The sequence below is a fragment of the Zootoca vivipara genome, chromosome 5 (genome assembly GCF_963506605.1).
Source record: "Zootoca vivipara chromosome 5, rZooViv1.1, whole genome shotgun sequence".
In the NCBI taxonomy this organism is placed as follows: domain Eukaryota; kingdom Metazoa; phylum Chordata; class Lepidosauria; order Squamata; family Lacertidae; genus Zootoca; species Zootoca vivipara.
Genome location: NC_083280.1, coordinates 51,639,548 through 51,661,279, shown reverse-complemented (window position 1 = coordinate 51,661,279; position 21,732 = coordinate 51,639,548). Strand labels below are relative to the sequence as shown.

The 21,732-nt window shown below is 39.6% G+C and overlaps 1 protein-coding gene and 1 long non-coding RNA gene across 3 annotated transcripts in view; one reads left to right on the top strand and one right to left on the bottom strand.

Moving 5' to 3' along the window:
* Positions 1–18,633, top strand: part of LOC118096462 (uncharacterized) — a 91,119-nt gene extending 72,486 nt beyond the window's left edge. Inside the window, exons 3-4 of the long non-coding RNA XR_004693926.2 lie at positions 11,466–11,558; positions 18,563–18,633. This is a non-coding gene — a long non-coding RNA (uncharacterized LOC118096462). The remainder of the gene's footprint in view (positions 1–11,465; positions 11,559–18,562) is intronic.
* The window catches only part of ATRNL1 (attractin like 1), a 516,702-nt gene that overhangs the window by 3,755 nt on the left and 491,215 nt on the right, over positions 1–21,732 (bottom strand). The window contains exon 29 of one of the 2 annotated variants that reach the window (XM_060274774.1): positions 13,414–20,763. The exons of the other annotated variant lie outside the window; for it this stretch is intronic. Coding sequence (XP_060130757.1) covers positions 20,579–20,763 — 185 coding nt within the window. The 3' untranslated portion in view covers positions 13,414–20,578. Of the gene's footprint in view, positions 1–13,413; positions 20,764–21,732 lie in introns of those variants that run through there. 2 annotated transcript variants of the gene reach the window in all.

The window sequence follows — 21,732 nt, the reverse complement described above, 5'->3', positions numbered from 1 at the left end:
ATGTTTTGTCAATTAAGAACAGCCATGAGAATGCTGTTACTTAAACATCATACAATATTTGAAGATTCTTGACTTTGATTTCTAATTGTGCAACCATACCCTGTTCTTCAGTTCAATGAGTGGATATATAGCTTGTCAACATGTCGGTATGCAAAGAATTAGATTTTCTGTAAAATATTCCCTCATACTTTTTACTGAATCAACATCATTTCCATGTTGCAAAAGCACAGATACAGAGGGGAAAATCCAAAATGTGCAAAGAATGTTTCATGGCTTGTCAGAAGACCCAACGGGGTTCAAAAGGGAGAGTTATTTCTCAGGGGGGGGGGGAGTTAAAATGTGGAAGTAGCCTTTTGGATTCGCTATATGCTTTACCAGGTTCCACAAGAGTAGATCAACTTGTTGAAAAACTCTTCCCTGCTGTTCACAGAGAAGATGGCTAGTTTCTCTCCCCACATCATTCTGGATGCTGTCAGGTACTTCCCCATGATACTAATTATGGCAGCATCTCAGGGCAGGGCCATCTTTCTCCTTGAGTCAGAGTGTTCTTTTCACTGGCATTGTTGTCCCACAGCCTAACTCTTGTTAAGTGGAGCTCCGAAGCTCCTACAAGGATGCTTCCTTTAATTTTCCTCCCTGCTCAGGATCACTTCCTCACATTGTCCTAAACTCGTAGTTTGGTGATGCTTGTTTTTATGCTTCAGGTACCATGGAGAGGGGATCAGAACTGTGGTGCATGTGATAAATACATTTTGTAGTGGTCTAAAGAAAACCCTTGCCTGGAATGTCTGTTTACCACAGAAAGGAAGCTGGCACTACCACCATTGGGAACTTATTTCCTATGACAAATAGCAGTGTGTGTGTGTGTAGATGTTTATTGGAACTGGAGCATGAGAAACTGCACCATAGTCCTTATTCCTTATTCACATGTGAATGCTATTTAAATTACATAATCAAGCATGCCTTGCCACATTGTGTGATGTAGTTTGGTTCTAATTCATATCCTTTAATGGATCCGTACAAAAAAAAATTAATAAACATTTTTATTAGATTTTCCAGGTTATCTAATCCATTTTCAAATTATTGTTGTTGTTGTTTAGTCGTTTAGTCGTGTCCGACTCTTCGTGACCCCATGGACCATAGCACGCCAGGCACTCCTGTCTTCCACTGCCTCCCGCAGTTTGGTCAAACTCATGTTCGTAGCTTCGAGAACACTGTCCAACCATCTTGTCCTCTGACGTCCCCTTCTCCTAGTGCCCTCAATCTTTCCCAACATCAGGGTCTTTTCCAAGGATTCTTCTCTTCTCATGAGGTGGCCAAAGTATTGGAGCCTCAGCTTCACGATCTGTCCTTCCAGGGAGCACTCAGGGCTGATTTCCTTAAGAATTGATAGGTTTGATCTTCTTGCAGTCCATGGGACTCTCAAGAGTCTCCTCCAGCACCATAATTCAAAAGCATCAATTCTTCGGCGATCAGCCTTCTTTATGGTCCAGCTCTCACTTCCATACATCACTACTGGGAAAACCATAGCTTTAACTATACGGACCTTTGTCGGCAAGGTGATGTCTCTGCTTTTTAAGATGCTGTCTAGGTTTGTCATTGCTTTTCTCCCAAGAAGCAGGCGTCTTTTAATTTCGTGACTGCTGTCACCATCTGCAGTGATCAAGGAGCCCAAGAAGGTAAAATCTCTCACTGCCTCCATTTCTTCCCCTTCTATTTGCCAGGAGGTGATGGGACCAGTGGCCATGATCTTGGTTTTTTTGATGTTGAGCTTCAGACCATATTTTGCGCTCTCCTCTTTCACCCTCATTAAAAGGTTCTTTAATTCCTCCTCGCTTTCTGCCATCAAGGTTGTGTCATCTGCATATCTGAGGTTGTTGATATTTCTTCCGGCAATCTTAATTCCGGCTTGGGATTCATCTAGTCCAGCCTTTCGCATGATGAATTCTGCATATAAGTTAAATAAGCAGGGAGACAATATACAACCTTGTCATACTCCTTTCCCAATTTTGAACCACTCAGTTGTTCCATATCCAGTTCTAACTGTAGCTTCTTGTCCCACATAGAGATTTCTCAGGAGACAGATGAGGTGATCAGGCACTCCCATTTCTTTAAGAACTTGCCATAGTTTGCTGTGGTCGACACAGTCAAAGGCTTTTGCATAGTCAATGAAGCAGAAGTAGACGTTTTTCTGGAACTCTCTAGCTTTCTCCATAATCCAGCGCATGTTTGCTATTTGGTCTCTGGTTCCTCTGCCCTTTCGAAATCCAGCTTGCACTTCTGGGAGTTCTCGATCCACATACTGCCTAAGCCTGCCTTGTAGAATTTTAAGCATAACCTTGCTAGCGTGTGAAATGAGCGCAATTGTGCGGTAGTTGGAGCATTCTTTGGCACTGCCCTTCTTTGGAATTGGGATGTAGACTGATCTTCTCCAATCCTCTGGCCATTGCTGAGTTTTCCAAACTTGCTGGCATATTGGGTGTAGCACCTTAACAGCATCATCTTTTAAAATTTTAAATAGTTCAGCTGGAATATCATCACTTCCACTGGCCTTGTTATTAGCAGTGCTTTCTAAGGCCCATTTGACTTCACTCTCCAAGATGTCTGGCTCAAGGTCAGCAACCACACTACCTGGGGTGTACGAAACCTCCATGTCTTTCTGGTATAATTCCTCTGTGTATTCTTGCCACCTCTTCTTGATGTCTTCTGCTTCTGTTAGGTCCTTACCACTTTTGTCCTTGATTATGGTAATCTTTGAATGAAATGTTCCTTTCATATCTCCAATTTTCTTGAACAGATCTCTGGTTTTCCCCATTCTATTGTTTTCCTCTATTTCTTTGCATTGCTCATTTAAGAAGACCCTCTTGTCTCTCCTTGCTGTTTTTTGGAAATCTGCATTCAGTTTCCTGTATCTTTCCCTATCTCCCTTGCATTTTGCTTGCCTCCTCTCCTCCGCTATTTGTAAGGCCTTGTTGGACAGCCATTTTGCTTTCTTGCATTTCCTTTTCCCCTTCAAATTATACAAATACCAATTAAACAATTAATCCAAATCTTCTGCCAAATTATACAAATTTAAGTTTGTTTTCCCATACTTCAGACTCAGAAAGTCTAGTCCTCTTATAGTAACCACATTTCTAATCAATATAGTCCAGATCATATCCAATAATCTATTAAAATCCTTCTATCTTCTTTCAAGCCCCTGAGTTGTTTGACCAAACCGTATATGTTTCTGTGTGAATTTATGCCTATGATTCCTCTGTAAATTAGCACTGTCTCTTCGCATGATAGTATCTTGCCAAGTCCGTCCAGAAATCCAAACGTCCTTCTCACAGCCAGCAGCTGCCATCTTCGAGCAGTCCCCATGAATCAAATCTTTAAGCCTCTGTGGTGATTTCTCCAGATCGCTCCAGATCGCTACTCAATATACCGTGTTTCTCCAAAAATAAGACACCATCTTATATTTATTTTTCCTCAAAAAACACACACTATGGCTTATTTTCAGGGGATGTCTTATTTTTTTCCCTCCTCCTCCTCCTGCCGTGGCCAGCATTGCTGCTGTGCCTATCACTATGGCTTATTTTCGGGGTATGGCTTATATTCCTTGAATACTTAAAAATCCTGCTACGGTTTATTTTATGGCTACGTCTTATTTTCGGAGAAACAGGGTAGCCTTTTCAGGGGAGATTTTGCCAGGTCAGAACTATAAACACACATCTAATGTCTTATTTATGGCTCTCTCCCCCTTTGACTAATATCATAGCCGGCTTTATCCCCAATATGGCGGAATCTAAATTATAACTGCGTCATAACTCAGAAGTTTCTTGACAAGTTTCCAGCTGCTAGTGTGATTGCTTCTCTTTGATGTCCATGTTTTAAGGAATCTTTAACCACATTCCAAGCGAATCCAAGAATACATACTTTGATTATTTATATTTTCAATTCACACTTGTTGTTGCTGTTTAGTCATTTAGTCGTGTCTGACTCTTCGTGACCCCATGGACCATAGCACGCCAGGCACTCCTGTCTTGCACTGCCTCCCGCAGTTTGGTCAAACTCATGTTTGTAGCTTCGAGAACGCTGTCCAACCATCTTGTCCTCTGTCGTCCCCTTCTCCTAGTGCCCTCAATCTTTCCCAACATCAGGGTCTTTTCCAAGGATTCTTCTCTTCTCATGAGGTGGCCAAAGTATTGGAGCCTCAGCTTTACGATCTGTCCTTCCAGGGAGCACTCAGGGCTGATTTCCTTAAGAATGGATAGGTTTGATCTTCTTGCAGTCCATGGGACTCTCAAGAGTCTCCTCCAGCACCATAATTCAAAAGCATCAATTCTTCGGCGATCAGCCTTCTTTATGGTCCAGCTCTCACTTCCATACATCGCTACTGGGAAAACCATAGCTTTAACTATACGGACCTTTGTCGGCAAGGTGATGTCTCTGCTTTTTAAGATGCTGTCTAGGTTTGTCATTGCTTTTCTCCCAATTCACACAGTTCAATTCACACAGTTTATATATTTAAGAAACCATATTAATTGAATAATTTTCCCACTTTCCGATCTCGCTTGCTTTATAAATGTTGTTTACGGTTCTTCAAGAGGGAGTTTTTTAAAGTAAATTGCAAGGCACAGTAAAGCAGAGTCATAAAGTTCTCGCTCCCCCCTTCAGCTCCGCCACATACCATTTCTTGCTCTTGGGTACATTCCTCTGTTATCTTTTGTTTTCTCAGTCGCTGAGCTTAGCAGAATAAATCTTCTTTCCTTGTCTGAAGCATGTCCACAACTTATATCCAGTCTTTCTCTTGTCATGGAGCCTGTTTTCGCTCGTAGAATCGGCATCCTGGGAGATCCAGGCTCCCACGGGGGCTTTCTATCCAGTGCCCCCAGCCCCTCCTTCATTCCGAAGTCGAAGCTGGTGGTGGGCATCTGCGGATGAGACTGCATCTTCCTGTACCCCCCCGGAAGACTTCAGGAGGCTGCATACTCCCATTTACAGCCTCGTAAATAACCCCGTGGGAACTGGAGAGTTGGTATTTTCAGCCATCTTCCACGGCGATCCAAGCGGAAGTCTTGGATCCATACAAATTAACATACACAAGAATGGGGCCATGAAATCATTTCCCACATCATATTTGCCTTTCTCTGATTCTGCATCATTCAGTAGCACTATAGCATTGGTGGCTGGAATAGCAGTGTTCAGCAAGAAAGTGTCCTTAGTAAGAAGAAGTGCTAGGGGTTGTACCCAATGGTAGCTGGAGTAGACCCATTGAAGTTAAAAGAAATGACTACATTACATTCATTAATTTCAGTGGGCCCTTTCTGAAGAAAGCTTAGTTTGACAGAAACCCTGGACTTGCTTTGAGCCCTTGGGATGAAAGAAAGATCCAAATTAATTGGTGCCCACCAGTCTTAAAAATATAACATTTGTTGCAATCCAAACACATTTACCTGACAGTATGGGTTAGAAGGAAACATGCACAGGATTGCATCATTAATGTGGCTTCAAGGTGCACAAAGACATCAAACATCTACAGGACTCTAAATCCAATTCAGGCTACTGAAGAACTCTTGAATTTGTGAATAAGTCAGGAAGAAATGTGTATCCTGGAGGTAGAGAGCCCAAGCCAGCATACCATAGCTGTCCAAGGACCTTTGACATCTTTATTTCTTTTTCTCAGGTCATGTTCTGATAAATACCATCCTGCTATGGCTTATTTTATGGGTATGTCTTAAAATATGAGAAACAGGGTACCATGTTTTCATGTGTGTGTGTTTCTATATTGCCCACTCCTGCTTGTAGTTGAGAAACATCTTGTTCCTGCCTTTCTCTTTTCTTTGAGAACACTTTAAAAATTTCCATGTGCACGGCTCTAGCCTTAGACTGGTTCCAGTTGACATTAGCCTCAAGTTTTCACTTTTTCTCATTGATGCCTTTCTAGCACATACGACTAGTGTTCTGGCTCCAGTGCAAGGCCAAGTCTGATGCCCTTGCACCAGACTATGACCTGTCCTCATTTCCAATGCCAGTGAACCCACTTCTCTGCCACACTGAGACATTGTTGTGCAGCATTGTTAAGTGTCATTCGGTCTCCACAGACCAGGTCATATTAGTGAATTGATTTAGTAGCAAGCAAGCACCAGATTCTGATCTAGGATCCGGCTAGGGATTGAATGTGCTCCCCAATAAATACATAGAGGCACTTTTTACTGGACATCCTGAACCAACAAAAACCTAACATGCTTTCCCCAAGTTTTCATTTTCTTGAAATATGCTTAGTTGGCTGCTGTTCCTCTTACTCCAGTATTCAGAAGGAACTGCTTCTTTTCAATCTAAAACTGGATACTGGGACATGCTTGCATGCTGTTAGAGTTCCATTAAAATCAAGTCACTCCAGAAGATCATTTTTCAAAACGTCACACAAATCATCCGATGGAATTCACTTACCGTGTTCTCTAGGCCCAACACAGTTCCTTGTTATCAAAGCAGTACAATTAACTAGGGGAACAATTCATTACTTCAGACTGGCGGTCTAAAAGAATTTCATTTACCAAGTCAAAATGATGCACAGACTCTGCTGGCAAGTAGAATTTACATCAAAATGCAACCAAAGAGTCAATAAAAGTGCTGGGGCTTAAATATTTATTATATGCTTTACCTTTATTTAATAGGGTTGTGTTTCCAAACAGTTAGAGTTAATATTATTGGCTGGAAATGTAAATCCTATGATATCTCCCATTTGTCACCCCTAGTTTTATGGCTTGTTATAATTTACTTCATGCATTCCCCCTTTAAAAATACTCCCTCCTGAGCTGAGAGCCTTTAGTCTGCTTCTTCAGTTCTGTAGCAGTAGTAGTATAGAATCAGCATGGTTCAGTATCAAATCACAGAAGCAGAATTAATGAGTCACATGCACAGGTCAGAAGCTTCTCTGTGATCTCGAGGCCAGGAAATTCCAAGTCCATCTTGGAATAGGATTTGTCAAATCAGTTTTAGCTTTACAGAAATGGGGCTGGCTATTTTCATAACCTTTGGTTGGGAAACAATCTATAGTTTCATTTTGTGAATGCTAGACACCATTATAAGGAGGGGCCAATCCAATATGCCTGTGAAAATGCCATTATTATTTTTAAACGACAACACTAGAAACAAGAAAAAACAATATTATCTTGGTTGTACATAGAACAACCATAGTCTTCCCTAAAGGCAATTTAGTGGTAATAGTTGATCCTCAAGCACTAAATGCCTAACTATAAAATTACTGGTGTGCGGGTTTTTTATTTTTAACAATTATGCAGAACAATTAATAAGTACAGAAATAAAATGTACCACAATAAAGCAGATTGCCTTGTAAACTGTGCTGTGCAATTTAAGACGTAAGTGCAACATTTGAATTTTACATTTGAACAATAGGCTTTGAAAATGGATTCATTCTGAGATAGCTTTCCCCGCTCCCCACAACTTTTGCAAGAGCAGGCTGTACTATACATTTTAATTTTCCAGCAAAACAGCTTCATTAGGCGTGAAAGGTTAATTGCAGGCTTAAGTGCAATTCAGGGAACCACACGTGAGGCTTTGGTGAATAGAGCCGCCTGCTACAGAAGGCAGTGAGCTATAAACTGTTTGCCCTGCTGAAATGTTTTACTACCTCATTTACTAACTGTCTTCTTTTACTGCTTGTATTTGTAGTTCTTTTAAACCTTTAATAGCTACAGTTTTATTTCACTGTAATCAGATTTAAATAGAAATACCCAGGCTGGGATGTTTGAATCCCCCCCCTTCATTCTGTTGTATACAGCTACATACTAACTGATGGAAGGCCATATTACCTTCCAGAATAAGAAACCAACATTTTATACTTTAGTTTTATTTGCTGGCTGAGAAATGTAAGTTTCCCCATTCCTCTATTGTTCATTTTAATTAAAAATTTATCATGCTCACGCATTCTCCTTTGTTAAAGTGAAGGGTGTTAAAGATGACCTGCTAGTTCTGGTTAGGCGGATAATTGGAATACATCCCCCTTTTAAATACATATTATTGTAAGATACCATTCTGGATAGATAACTTTATTAGATTAAATTACTGCCATTTTCACATTGTTATGCAGAATCTGAACATTCACAATACGGAACACACTACCGTATGATAATTACAGTAAAGACCCATCACTGTAGAATCTTTAATACTCTAAATGAAAATTAAAGAAGTTAACCATAGTGTCAAAGAAATTTAGAACAACAACCAGATTAGGCAAGAGTTGTCACGCAGGCAAGTTAAAAACAGAAAATGCCATTTGAAACCAAAAGCTTCACATTTCAGCATTGCTGCAAATTCCTTGGTTAGGTTTTCCCCCTGAAAGCTCCTGTAAATGCCCAGTAACTGAGGACTAAATGCAGCTGCATTAGTGCAATGAACTCATTACTTAGTATATTAATAATATCAGGGATCCCTGTACCTATGAAAGTTAATGCAAATGGCTCCAGTGAATTTTCAACCCTACTGAGAAAATAATGGGAATTAGAATGGCTAATCAGCGGTTAACATAGATCACCATGGAGTGCAACAAGTACATCTTCATTTTTATTTCATCAGTACTATTTATAATTACACACTGGGCATTTTTTACTAGGTTTTGTCATTTATTATGATCGTTTCAGTGCACTAAAGCACTCTGCAAGCACATATGAAAATAACCTGGTTCATCAACTCTCATTTATAATGGTGTGAGCACGATCTTAATGTTACGGCACGGTTTCTACTCTTGCTAACCTTATTTATAAACATTAACTTCACTTGCACCCATTATTCAGAGAGAGTATGTTTGATGAACGCATCGTAAACCAAAGAAGAACTGAAAGTTTCAGAACAGGTGCCCTTAAGCCATCCTTTCCTCATCTCCCACCTCTGTGTTCAAAGATGCTGTGTTGGACTCAGCTCACAAAGCAAGGCTGCATTTCAGCCCCCATTCATTTCAACTGGGTTTATCTGTAGCCAAACCCTATTAAAATGTATCAAGGTGCTCTCATTTCCCATCTTTTATTTTGTTTCATCATGGAATGAAAGATGGCATACATGTAGTTCTCAGGCACTCACCTTTCTTCCCCTATTCCTTTCTTCAGTCCCCCGTTTACCATATTGATTCCCTTCCTCCAGGCTCCTCCTCTCTTAAGACCCTGGTGTCCTTCATGTCACCTTTAGACGACTTCTTCCTCTGCCCCTCCTTTTTGGCTCACTTCTACCTCCTTACCTAAAGTCCCTTCTTCTTTTTCATTGTCAGTTTTTGGTTAGGATGTGGAAAAGTATGTTCATTTAAGTAATGATATGAACTACAACTCCATTAAATCAAATATTTGTATTGTAGGCAGATCAGTGCTGTTTTCTTTTATGGAACAAAATCCCATTCAGTAGTACTTTGCCTTGGACTCACCACATGGAAGCAGCTGTCACCACAACTGTCATCCCTAAATATGTAGCAAAATAAACATTCTCTGAGAGGCAATTATGTTGGCAGATTTATAAACTACGTAAAGTGCCTTGAAATAACCTTTGGAAGCAAATTTTGGAAGCTAAACAGATCTGCATTCAGCAGCTACCTAACACTGCACCGGTAACTTCTTAAAAATCCAATTACACAGACTTCTTACTTAGCATAGATATTTGATGCACGATAGATCCTTTCCACCCAGATAATCAGTTTCTACTTTTAAAGTGTGTCTGCTCGTTAATAGTGAATCAGTTAATCATATGAAGACATACCTCTGCTCTCACAATGCTGTTCTTCTAATTTGATTTCAAGGAAATCCTTATTCACTGATTTGTGACTTCACAAGAGTATAGTGTAGTATGTTAATCACACCTGAATCGTGTGTGATCTCCATGGTAGAAGAGAAAACTCCACCTTGCCTTATTGTAAACAGTGAAGACTCTGCAACATTAGTGACTTATAGTTTGTAGTTTGCATTTTTCAGCTGATTCTGTTTTCTGCTATTAAATCAGTGTCAAAACAGATCAGTACGAACTAGGTGATTGGAACTTAAAGGATGGAAAGCTGTAACTAGGAAGTTAAAATTTTCCCCGTCCCCAATTCTACAGTCAGTAACCTCAAATCTTATGACTGGAATAAATTATGCAAAATGATCACTGCACATACATATGCATACACATGTTCTAATTCATAATTCAAGCAGAACTGCTTGTTTCCATGTTTTGCTTCATTTTAGGGAAGTAATCTTTTTTAAAAAGGGGGTAAATGCAAATAGGAGACCCTGTAGTGTGATAAGGACCATCTAAATTTATACATCCCTTATGACCATGCTTTGGAACAGACTTTGCCCCCCCCCCCCAAGAAACACAGAAAACTAAAGCATTTATCATCCATTTACAGTCACTAGTATAATCTCCTTTAATCCATGTATTTACCCTGGAAATCTCATTCTGCTGTTATCCCACATGCCAATCAGAATGAGCTGTTGACAGAGAAATGTCACACATATCAAAGAAATGATAGTCCTTGAAACACAAAATGTATGTCTTCATTTTACCCAGAATTTTTCGCTTACGTTTTCTATTTTACCTGTTCCAGTGAAAGCCCAAAGCCTTGCTAAAAATATAATCTGTTGAATAAGAATATTGGGTTTTGGAAATCCTGGTTTAAAATCTGTGGGGGAGAAATCTTTCTTAGCCTCAGTTCACCATCTGAAAAGTGGGTGTTGTGAGGATCTGTGAGATAAGGAAAAGCACACTATAAAGCACACTGCATACTTAAAGTAATACAGTATGGAAATGATCAATAATACTAAATAGGGAAATGTCAGTGGCTTGGAAATGTCTGTGGATTGTAACAATTTTCTTCTTTTGTACTGAAATTAATGATAATATTCTACAAAACTTATATTTGATGCTATCCCATACAAAATCCTGCCATTTCCAAAGAGATTCACAGTGCCTCATTTTCACTTCAAATAGATGCCATATAATAGGGAAAACCTGCTCAATCTGAGTAATGATCAAAGCATCACTATCTTCTTTGCTGTTGATATTGTGGTTAGGTTTGACAGACTCCTGATAGGAGCTTAGCAAAGGAGAAAGAAAAACATTAGAAGCATAAAGTGTCCCATTTGCTTTTTTCTCAGATGCTCATTTCTTCTTGGTTCCTTGTTAAAATCTATCCTTGTCAGACTACTTCAGTTTGTTCAAAGCTTCACCCATACCCCACATTTTGCCACCTCCTCCATGGCAAATCTCAACTCCTTAGTAGACATTAGCTGTGGCCCATGGGGAAAGCATGCTATTCTCCCAAGTCCCTATCACCAAGCAATAGCTGAAGGAGAGAAAGCTATGTGCTTTAAAGTTTAATCAGTTTCGGATTTGTTTTATCTTCCCTATAAAACAAATGTACTGGTTGCCACTATCCAGTGATAAAGAAGGGTGAACAGAAGAGGTGATTTTCATACTGCAATCCATGGTTGTCATTTCAGATGTTTACTGCAACATGACAGCAAGCTTTGGATACCTAGTCGGGCTGGAGCCCAGTGCAAAAGGAACAGAATCCATAGGAAACTACCAGAGATGTAAGTCTGTTATTACATTACATGTACACTGAGGGAAAAAAGTATTTGATTCCCTGCTAAATTTGCCCGCTTGCCCTCTGCCGAAGAAATGACCAGTCCATAATTTTAATGGTAGATTTATTGTAGCTGTGAGTGACAGAAATAACAACAGGAAAAATCCCAGAAACCCTGTGGGACTCATCTGCCCCAGTATGCATACTTGCACAAAGCATATACCGGTATGTCCAAAATAAAAATATACAACTTTAAAATAATAATGGGAAATCAACATTTGCATCCTTTGACTGGCAATACGGGGGCCAGAAACCCCCTAATTGACTGAGATGGTACCTTTCTATCAGTTTTGCAGCCCTAACCTCAGCCCACTCTCATAGACAGACTTGGGAAATAGGATGTAATATACGGAAAGACACCTGAAGGATAAATAAAGGTAAAATGCAGGAACAGAAAGACAGTGTGAGGCTGAGGGAAATGAATTTGGAGGGAGAATGGTCAGGGTTACAGTTATGAATCATTTATATTTGCCTTGCTTGTTTTCTGCCTTACAAGGAGAAATCCCTTGGCCTTTTGAAGAATGACTCTTTTGCATCTAAAAAGCCTGTGTTATCGAAGACCTCTGAGCAGGGGATATTGTAATCTAATTGGGACAGTCAGTTCCAGCTTTTATGCAAAAGAGCAGCAGACAGAGCCTAGTTACCAATTGCCTGGGCATGTAACAGTGTCTATTTTAGTTTTAGTTTTGTCCTCAACAGCAATGTCTGAAGAACAAGTTGCTTTTCTAAAATTTCATTTCAAAACTGGAACAACTAGTTGACCCTGCTACACATACTCACAATATATTCATTTCTGGGGTGCCTCTAAACTCTGAATTAGATTTGTATGCCTAAATATCCTCAGATAGACGGAACTTAGTGCTGCAGTTGGCAAAGAGGTTACATGACTACAGAGGTTGAAGGTCTTGTGCTGTATTTTGTATTGTAGAACTATATTTTCCTTCACAGCTCACAAACTTTACTTGGTGATGAATATCTTCTTGGACAAATTCTTATGGTGAACAAAAATTCTGGTACACCACTTTAATCAAAAGTATATACTATCTTCACCTATAATGTGTTCTATTCTATCTGCACCTAAAATGTGTTCTCTCTTATACAGTATATTACATTCAGTAAGGCTGAGTAACTACCAGGATCAGAAGCGTTGGGGGGGGGGGAGGCAGTTGCTAACATTCTGCTTTAATATATTGTCGACTTTTTCCTTTAAGCTTGGGGGGGGGGGTTATGAAAAAAATGTTTGTTAAGCAAAATTAAGATTTTCCAGTTATTCAGTATCCAGCTGAATTCTGCCATTAAATATTCAGTGCATCTCAGATTCCATTGCTAGCAGTCAGAATGACAAATAAATAATCTTTGGTATTTAATTCAGGATTAAGTCAACCAGTTCTTAGAATTTGAAAAGCAGATTACTGTGTGAGACCTCCAGGCCTTCAAACATTTGTGATGCATGGCTAGTCAGATTATCTGCAGTGCACCCATAAACATCAGACACATCAGAAAAAAATAAAAGCGAGAAAAGCAAAATACTAAATATCCTCCTCTCAATTTTGGCTAGCTCCATTACTAAAGCTGGCCCAGTCTCATTCAGCATATTGATTTAACTTAGTCCAGCAGAAATGACTAGGACTTTGCTCATAGGTTTGAGTCACAGGAATTTTTTCCATTGAGCAAGCTAATGTGGTGACGGAAATGTTACAAAAAATGTTGCAGACTCATAAATAATGGAAAAAGTTGGAGCCATACATCAACAAATTATGAAGGCTGCTTTCCTTTTGGCAAATGATGTGCATTTTTTCCCCCAAAACTGGATTTTTCTTCTAGATATATAATTGATGTCCAGTTTTATTTGTAATTTCAAGTTATAAAATTACCTCTGACCCATTTACATCAACCATATACCTTCATGTCCAAGAAAAGTTTTCTAAAGTTCTCTCCCTGCCCCCCATTAATTGCATTACTATCTTGTTTGTATAAAGTTGTAAGTCTGAGCACAGATTAGTGTTTCTATTCACAGGATAACTTTCCCCCCTTATTACCACATCTGCTTTGATCCAGCATGGATAATGCTATAACCCTTGTCAGAAAGCAAAAGGAATATTTTGTTGATTGGTGGAAATACCTGTTTGCTCCATTTCCCTTTTTACAGTAACTTCCCATAGCCCTACCACACACATAGTGTTGACTTCACTAGGTCACTAGCAGGAAGGTGAAGGAGGGAGAGAATGACATGATTCTGATCTGCGTACTGAGCTCAGGGTATAAAGGGGATGGGGCAGTCATTTGTGCTGGTTTGCACGTACTACAAAAGTACAGTTTTGAAATCAATGGGACAACTTAAAATAAGTTCCACTGATTTCTGTTGCAACTATGTTCAACTCTGGATCCAACTCAATGATTGTTAAAATAGCTAATGAAAGCTCTAACCTGCAAAGACCATTTCATTAATAAGGGACTTCCTGTTGCACAGCCTGGTTTTTTGTTACCATTACTTGGTAGTCAGATATCTAATTGATGATCTGTAGTACCTTTATATTGACCAGGAAGACACTCATATAATCACTAGCAATGTGATTTAAGATGATATTTTGGGTCCTTATAGCTCATGGGTAGGCTAACTAAGGCCCAGGGGCTGAATCTGGCCCAATCGCCTTCTAAATCCGGCCCATGAGTAGAATGTGTCATTTTATTTAAAATGTATCTCTGGGTTATTTGAGGGGCATAGGAATTCATTCAATTTTCTCCTTCAAAATATAGTCCGGCCCCCTCAAAAGGTCTGAGGGACAGTGGACTGGCACCCTGCTGAAAAAGTTTGCTGACCCCTGTTCTAGCTGCTTTCTTCACATATAAGAGTGGCTTGCAAACGTGATGAACTAACAACTTCTGAGCCAACAGCTCATGGCTCCTCTCTGCTACAGCAATTTCCACAATCTTAAAGATTCATTTGCTAGGAGTATTTGATCTTAGCTCATGAATTGATAACTGGCAGTAGTGATGAAAAAGACAGAAAGCATTTTATGAACTGGCCCTTTGCTTGAGATTGCAATAATCCATTTTTTCAAAGGGTCCTCTACTCATACCCCTCACATTGTCCATTCTAGTCCATGTGCTTTTCTAGGCAGCAATAAAGCATACAAATCTGAAAATAATTGGGTGTGAACAATTCAGTGTTTAAGAGCAGTTTGCATTGGTGATGGAATGTTTGCTTTAAGAATTATTTTCAGGAGATATTGATTTGACAATATATTACACAACCAACGCTCTTGGGAAGGCGAAAAAACATTCTCTGCTTAGCATTTCAAATAGTGTCCTAATTTAAATGAGATTTCAACTTTAATGCTTCTTTTTTTAGACTTCTCATTTGCACTACTGCAGTCTTTCAATCCCTTATTAGTCCAAGTATACAAAGGAGAGAGATGTGCTTGATGGTGATGATAATAAATACTGTAGGTTAGCATATAACCTCACATATTCAAAATGTTGAATGAAAATAAAACTGATTTATTTTCTCTTGTCCCAGCTCAAAGATAATGGTACTTTCTGGTCATTATGGTTCGAAATTTTTTGCTTAATTCACATGTTGTACCTGCATACAATTTTATGAATCCTCAAGTGATGTTCATCCATTATGTGTATAGTTAGTAAATAATACTTATTTCCCAATAACCTTAGGCTGAAGCCCTTTGCAATCATATAATGCTATGCATAGATGAATGTATGGTGGTGGCCAGGAGCATGTTTTCTGACCTAGCCCTGACGTATGCATGTTCAATGGCCCATCAGCACAGACATCTACACTTATACACCCAAAAGTACACCCAAAAGTACATGTGCTTTGAATGTGCAAACTGTATGTTGACAAAATGGAGCTGTATATACACATTGAATTCAGAGAGTTTACATGAGTTGACAGTTTAGGGAGAGAGACCAGCAGGTACAATCACAATCCCTTCCGCACGTTTATCTGTATAAAGTTGTAAATTCAGGACAAATGTTTACATGCATGCACCTTTCATGCAGTACTTGTCATGAGGCGTTTGTGTCCAAATACAAAATCTTAAATGAATATCAGCCCAGCCCTTAAACAATCAGGAAAATAGGCCTAAAAAGCACTCAGAGGTTGTGTACATTTAACTTTTTTTTTCTAGAATCAATGGAGACTACTTGGGCTTCCCCCTCCGTGGTCTCTACATGTTGCCAAGGGCTGCCAAAAAAGGCCTCGTGGGCTACATACACTCCATAGCCATCAAGTTCTCCCCTTTTTAAAGGGAAATTCCCTTATGCTGAATAGGCTTCCTCGCGAGAAAAGGCAAAACTTGACAGCTATGGTACACTCCCTTGGGCCATGTGTTTGACCACCCTGTCCTAGGAGCTGCCCATGTGACCTCGCCACTACTCACATGACCTAAGTCCCCATTAGGTAGGTGTAGGTTTCCCCAGCCTCCATTGGAGTGTATCCACACCAATGATATTGTGGGTAGATGTATGCTAAGATTGCAGTCAGCACTTCCTTCATTCACCTGAGGCATACGCAGGAAGGAAAAGGCACGGATAATCTAATGAAGGGTAGGGTTTTCAAATTTTTATCAAGTAACCATACCCACTCTTGTGGATGGTAGGATCTAGAATCAATCTAGATTGAAAGTAGCATGTTGAAGATGAGCATGAATGATTCCACAATGAGAAAAACTACATGTTCGGACTACAGATGGGTTATTGTGTAAGCAGGCTGAGTATAATGAATGAGCTTTTTATTCTAACTATGAAAGTGTCTTGCAACTTGACATGAAAAGCTGAAATATTTATCATACTTGAATCACAGGGGACAAACCAAGGAAACTAAAGCAAGAAGTTTTTATTTGTGAATTGGTATTATGTTCTTGTCCCAGAAAGATAAATGTATTTCTTTATTAGGAAGATAAATGCTTTCAAGCTAACAGTTCCTTCTATATATTCATGGCATGTTCTCTTACCAGTGATGTTTCTTTAAATCTATGTCATACACTGGACTGGGTCCATATATCAAATGCTTTTTATTCAAATCCTTTAAAAATGTAATTGTTCGAGTATCTTAGTTCTAATTCTTAGTGGTTCTGGGGTTGATAGGGTTGGGTATGCAATAATTTTCCCAAGGAGCCTATTTTAGTGCTGCTGAAGTTGCTGGGATCAAAGCCTCTGGATCCTGTATCATTACTATTATTATAACATTTCTTGTACTGCATCCTCCCTCACATCAGAACCCACGGCAGCTAGCAACATCCATAAAATACAACATTAAAAACAAAGTTAAAACCACAATCTACAGCAGTGTTTCCCAAACATCCTCCTATCCCAACTGGACCACTTGAAAATTGCTGAGGGTCTTGGCAGACCACTTACTATTTTTTTTACCTGTTACGTAGCAATTGTAATACAGCTGTATGATTTTTAATGGTATTTTACAGACATGCTGCAGACTGCCTGAATGAAGCATGCAGAACTCAGTTTGTGAACCTCTGCAGTACAGTAATCAACAGCATACAGCAATCAGTGGTGCTGATTTGTGGGGTCACTCCAGCTACGATTCAAAGGCCTGCATAACAAATAGATCTGAAGCTATCACCTGAGTGTGCAAAAACTGCAAAATCTCTACAGGGATGTCACTGCTGGGAGAGCCAAGGGTGCTATAACAGCAAGGCCTCCTCTACAATCTCTGAACTCAGCTTGCCAGGTTCTGGGAAATGCTCTTTTTCAAATACGCACACATGATCCAAGATAGACATCTTCTGTGACACTGAAAGAATCCTGCAGTTCAGTTATCCAACTGCACATGGATTTGCTGGTGTACCAACTATATAGGTGCTTCAAGCAACTGTGTGAGTTGCCTGTGTATTTGAGCTAGCCCTTACAAGAGTGGCTTCATTGAGGAATTTGGTGCAAAAAACTAGGTAAATGGTACCAGTCCTAGTACTGAAATAAGTCAGTACACATGTGAAATAAGTCAAACAGTTTTATATGGATTTTAATAGAGATGCCCACAATATTTTAAAAATAATATGCTATTGTGACAGAATCCATCTGTTCCCTCCATTTCTTATCACCCTCTAATTTCTGCTGAATGAATTCACAATTCCCAGCTCCAGTGGTTGATACTTAAGTTGCATGTTTTCACAAGTTAACAAGAAGCATTCTGGTGTAAACATAGCAGTTAACATACAGTATTCTCTATTGTGACTATTATGTAAGGAACAGAATAGCTTCTGATTCATCTCAACTCAGAGTAACTGGTTGAGTGTTGATTGTCACAGTTTATTAACTACAGTATTTAGAATTATAACCAACCCTTCACATATATCATCAGAGCAGCTTTATAATGAAATCTGAAGAACACCACAAAAAGCTAATGCATTGATAATCTTAAAAGTAAGAACAATTATAAATACAGCATCAAAATAAAAACATTTTTTAGAAAGCTAAAAAAGGACCAGCCCTGGGAAGAGTGAATGCCAAGTAAGCCCCTCCAGGGCAAACATTCTGAAACTAAGGCACCCCACTAAAAGCTGTCTTCCCAGTAAATTACCTGCTGCACCTCAGATGCTGTGGAGGCAGCTAGAGAAAGGCTGGATGGAACAGCACGTGTGGAGGCACAATTGTGCAGAACAGGAATCAGTTCCGACAGCTTTATTAGGTTAATATGCAGAATTGCATGGTTGTTTTTAGCAACTGTTCTCTGCTGGTTTTTATTTATTGCTAATATGTTTCTTGCTTTTATTACATTGTTATCAGCCACTCTAGAAGTTTTAAAATAAATGTGTTGCTGGAAGATTCCAGTGTCATCTAGTTGGGATGGTTGGGTATTATCCTGGTAAGCTACACTAAAAAGCCAACTGTTGAGAAAAGCCATTTCTGTTGGATACTAAGCATGTGGCAGTGTTGTCAAGCAATCGGCTGATGCCTCTGATTTTATCCTAGAGCTCCCACACTAAACCCCAACTGCTGGCCTGCAATCCATTTGTTGGGATGCTCCAATGCTGAAGACGAGGGTTACAACAACAAGAAGTAGTAAGTACTTTCACTAAGTATACAAAGTGTTCTCCTAGGTAATTAGAGAATACAGTGAAAAGTCAGGAAGAGTTTTTATTTTTATTTTGTTAGACTTCAGCCTACAGGTGTCTTAAGTTTACCCTAACACCGGCAGTCAGACTTCCTTGAGAATGTAGATCCTATATCTAGAGATCTTTGGGTAAACCAATTTCTTCTTTTACCTCTGCCTCCAAAGGCTGGTCTCATAGGACTCTGTTTCAAGAACAGACCTGTCAAATCTCCCAATTGCCTTTCATTACTGAATAACTCCTGTATGTCCAAGAGGACAGCTGTGTTAAAATAACAACTTCTCATCTGATCATTTCTAAAAAGCAAGAAAGCTACTTCAAGTTATTTCCCCATTTAATCTATAACTCTTTATCAAATGGGGAAGAATTTCATTTCTGGCTTGGTTCTGATACTCTGCTATATTTTAAAAGAGTGATAATGTGTTCTTAGGATGTGTAATATTGAATTTTAAAAAAATGGGATCTGATCTGCTGAACATAGACTTTGGCAGTTAGTATTGATGGACATTACTCAATGCACATCAAGAGAACAGTGAATGGCTCAAAGGTTTTAATTAGTGTTTGAAATCGGCAAGAATATGTTTTATGCTGTGAGGCACTTAGGAGAAATATCCGCTACTTACTGGCCTTCTTTCTTTTAGATGTGAATCTGTGTAGATTCCTGGATCAGCCCCAGTAGTGGGAAAACATAAAAGAATGTCATTGGATTTAGGAGATAATAATAACCATTTTTAGGTTGATAGTGTGTGTGTGTGTGTGTGTGTGTGTGTGTGTGTGTGTGTGTGTATCTATTATATATCTATATATCATGAGATATACATTCTCTGAACTGGAACAGTGAAATTCACTGATGCAAAGAAGAACAAGAAAGACGTTCTAGAGACTAAAACCTTCCTGAAAAAGTCTGTCTTCTATTGTAGTTGTCACAGTTGAAAACTCTGCACAATCCATATAACTATGAGAGTTATAAAAAAGAAGCCGTTTACTTTTAAGTTATAGCCCATTGCTTTGACTTAAAAACCTCACTATAGGTTAACCAAACTGCAGGAGGCAGTGCAAGACAGGAGTGCCTGGCGTGCTATGGTCCATGGGGTCACGAAGAGTCGGACACGACTAAACGACTAAACAACATAGCAGGTTGGACTGTTGCAAATTTGAAGGTTTCATTTGAAAACTTAACTCGTTTCAGAGAAGACATGCATAAGGTTATGCTGTAAATGAAATTAAAATACTGGAACTTCATTTTAATAGAATAATGGCAATCACCACACCACCACCAACCAACTTTCTACACCTACATGAGACAGAGAACAAAGAGGCAAACAAGACAGAATAAATAATCTGGCCAGAGGAAATCAGGAGGAGTGACATTAACTCAGGAAGAGTGCACTGCGAGAACAAGTTCTTGGAAGGGAGGGAAAGGGACCAAAAATAAAATAAGAATGGACAGAAAAATGAGCCATAGATACTTTTTCAGAGAATATTGCATTTTCTAGTCAGCCCTGAAAAGGTAGGATAAAGTTCTCCTATGAAGGTCCAAAGCGTCAGCTGATGCGAGACGTTGATGGAAGAGGGGATAAACTTTAATTAACTGCATGGCTGAAGCAGACTGAAAAAAGGGAAGTTGAAATCAGCCAAAGCGTGAGCTGCCCAATATGGAGGTAAATGAAGGTTGGAGCACTGAGATTCAGAGAAGCAAACTTAGGGCTCTTCAGACCTCAGTGGCAGCATTGGATACGGGGGCTGTCCCATTCCATCCTATAGTAATAGCCACATTTCAGGCTTCAGTCCTGCTTTCCTGCACTTCAGTGGTGGCATCAGGAAAATAAATGGGCACAGAAGTATATTTCTAGGTGGAAGAAAATAACAGTACATTTTAATGACGGGTATCCAGCAGTGTGTGTGTGTGTGTGTGACAAGCTCCTTGGTTTAGGAGGAGGCATCTGCCCCTCCCCCCCAGTACTGCTCCCCCTTTGACGCTGCCTATGCTGCACCGTGTTAGTGTTTGGGACATACCTGTGTTGATGGTGGGGTGGAGGAAGAAGTTAAGAGGGGCTGAATCTGAAAATGAAAGGAAGATTTTCAATCATTCTCTGTGCTGGTTGGAGCAGTTCAAAGGCTCGAGGATGTGAACAAGGTGCTTGGGATTGGTCAGGGCGACCACTCTGCACCCTTGCTCTTCTTTGCTGATTAAATGTAGCAGAGAGAGGACAGCTGGCAGGGCTGGTGGTCCCTCATAGAATTGTAGAGTAGGAAAGGGACCCATGGGTCATCTAGTCCAACCCCCTGCAATGCAGGAATCATAGCTAAAGAATCCCTGACAGGTGGCCGGCCAACCAACCTCTGTTGAAAAACCTCCAGTGATGGAAAGCCCACTACCTTCCGAGGGAGTCCATTCCCGTCAAACTTCAAATAAAGCAAATTGGTTTATCGCTCTTAGTTTTGCTCTGTTGTATCTTCAGCCCAAGGCACTTTGATTGTCTAAACCAGAAAGTGCCAAATAAATCAGCCTAGTGATGTCCGAGGATGCATGAGATCTTACAACATGTGTGCAGAGTCCTCCAGTGCACATCACAGTGATCTTTAGATAAAAAAAAGCATCTGTGCAGGGAGAAAGGGGAACGCTAAACAGAGAGAGAGAGAGAGAACACTGTAGACACCACACAACTGCATCACATAAATATCAATACGTACTAATCTGAAAACATAATTCCAAATACCCTGATCCCAAAAATATTTCCTCAGAACTGTTCCACTTCCATGTAAAGCTGCATAAATTTAAAAAACCCTTATTTGTCTTAATTAAAACTAAAGCCAAATATAATTAAAGGCTTCTGTCTACCCTAGATGAGTACACTGTGCCCTCCCCAAGCATTCATTCATAATTAATGCTACTTTAAAGGTACACTGAATTGAGGATAAATTGTTATGCAGTTGTCTGACTATTCCAATTCTGTATTCAGTCGCTTAGGGTCTGAATGCAAAATAAGACATTTCAGCTAATGCATACAGTAGTTATAAGTGTATTGG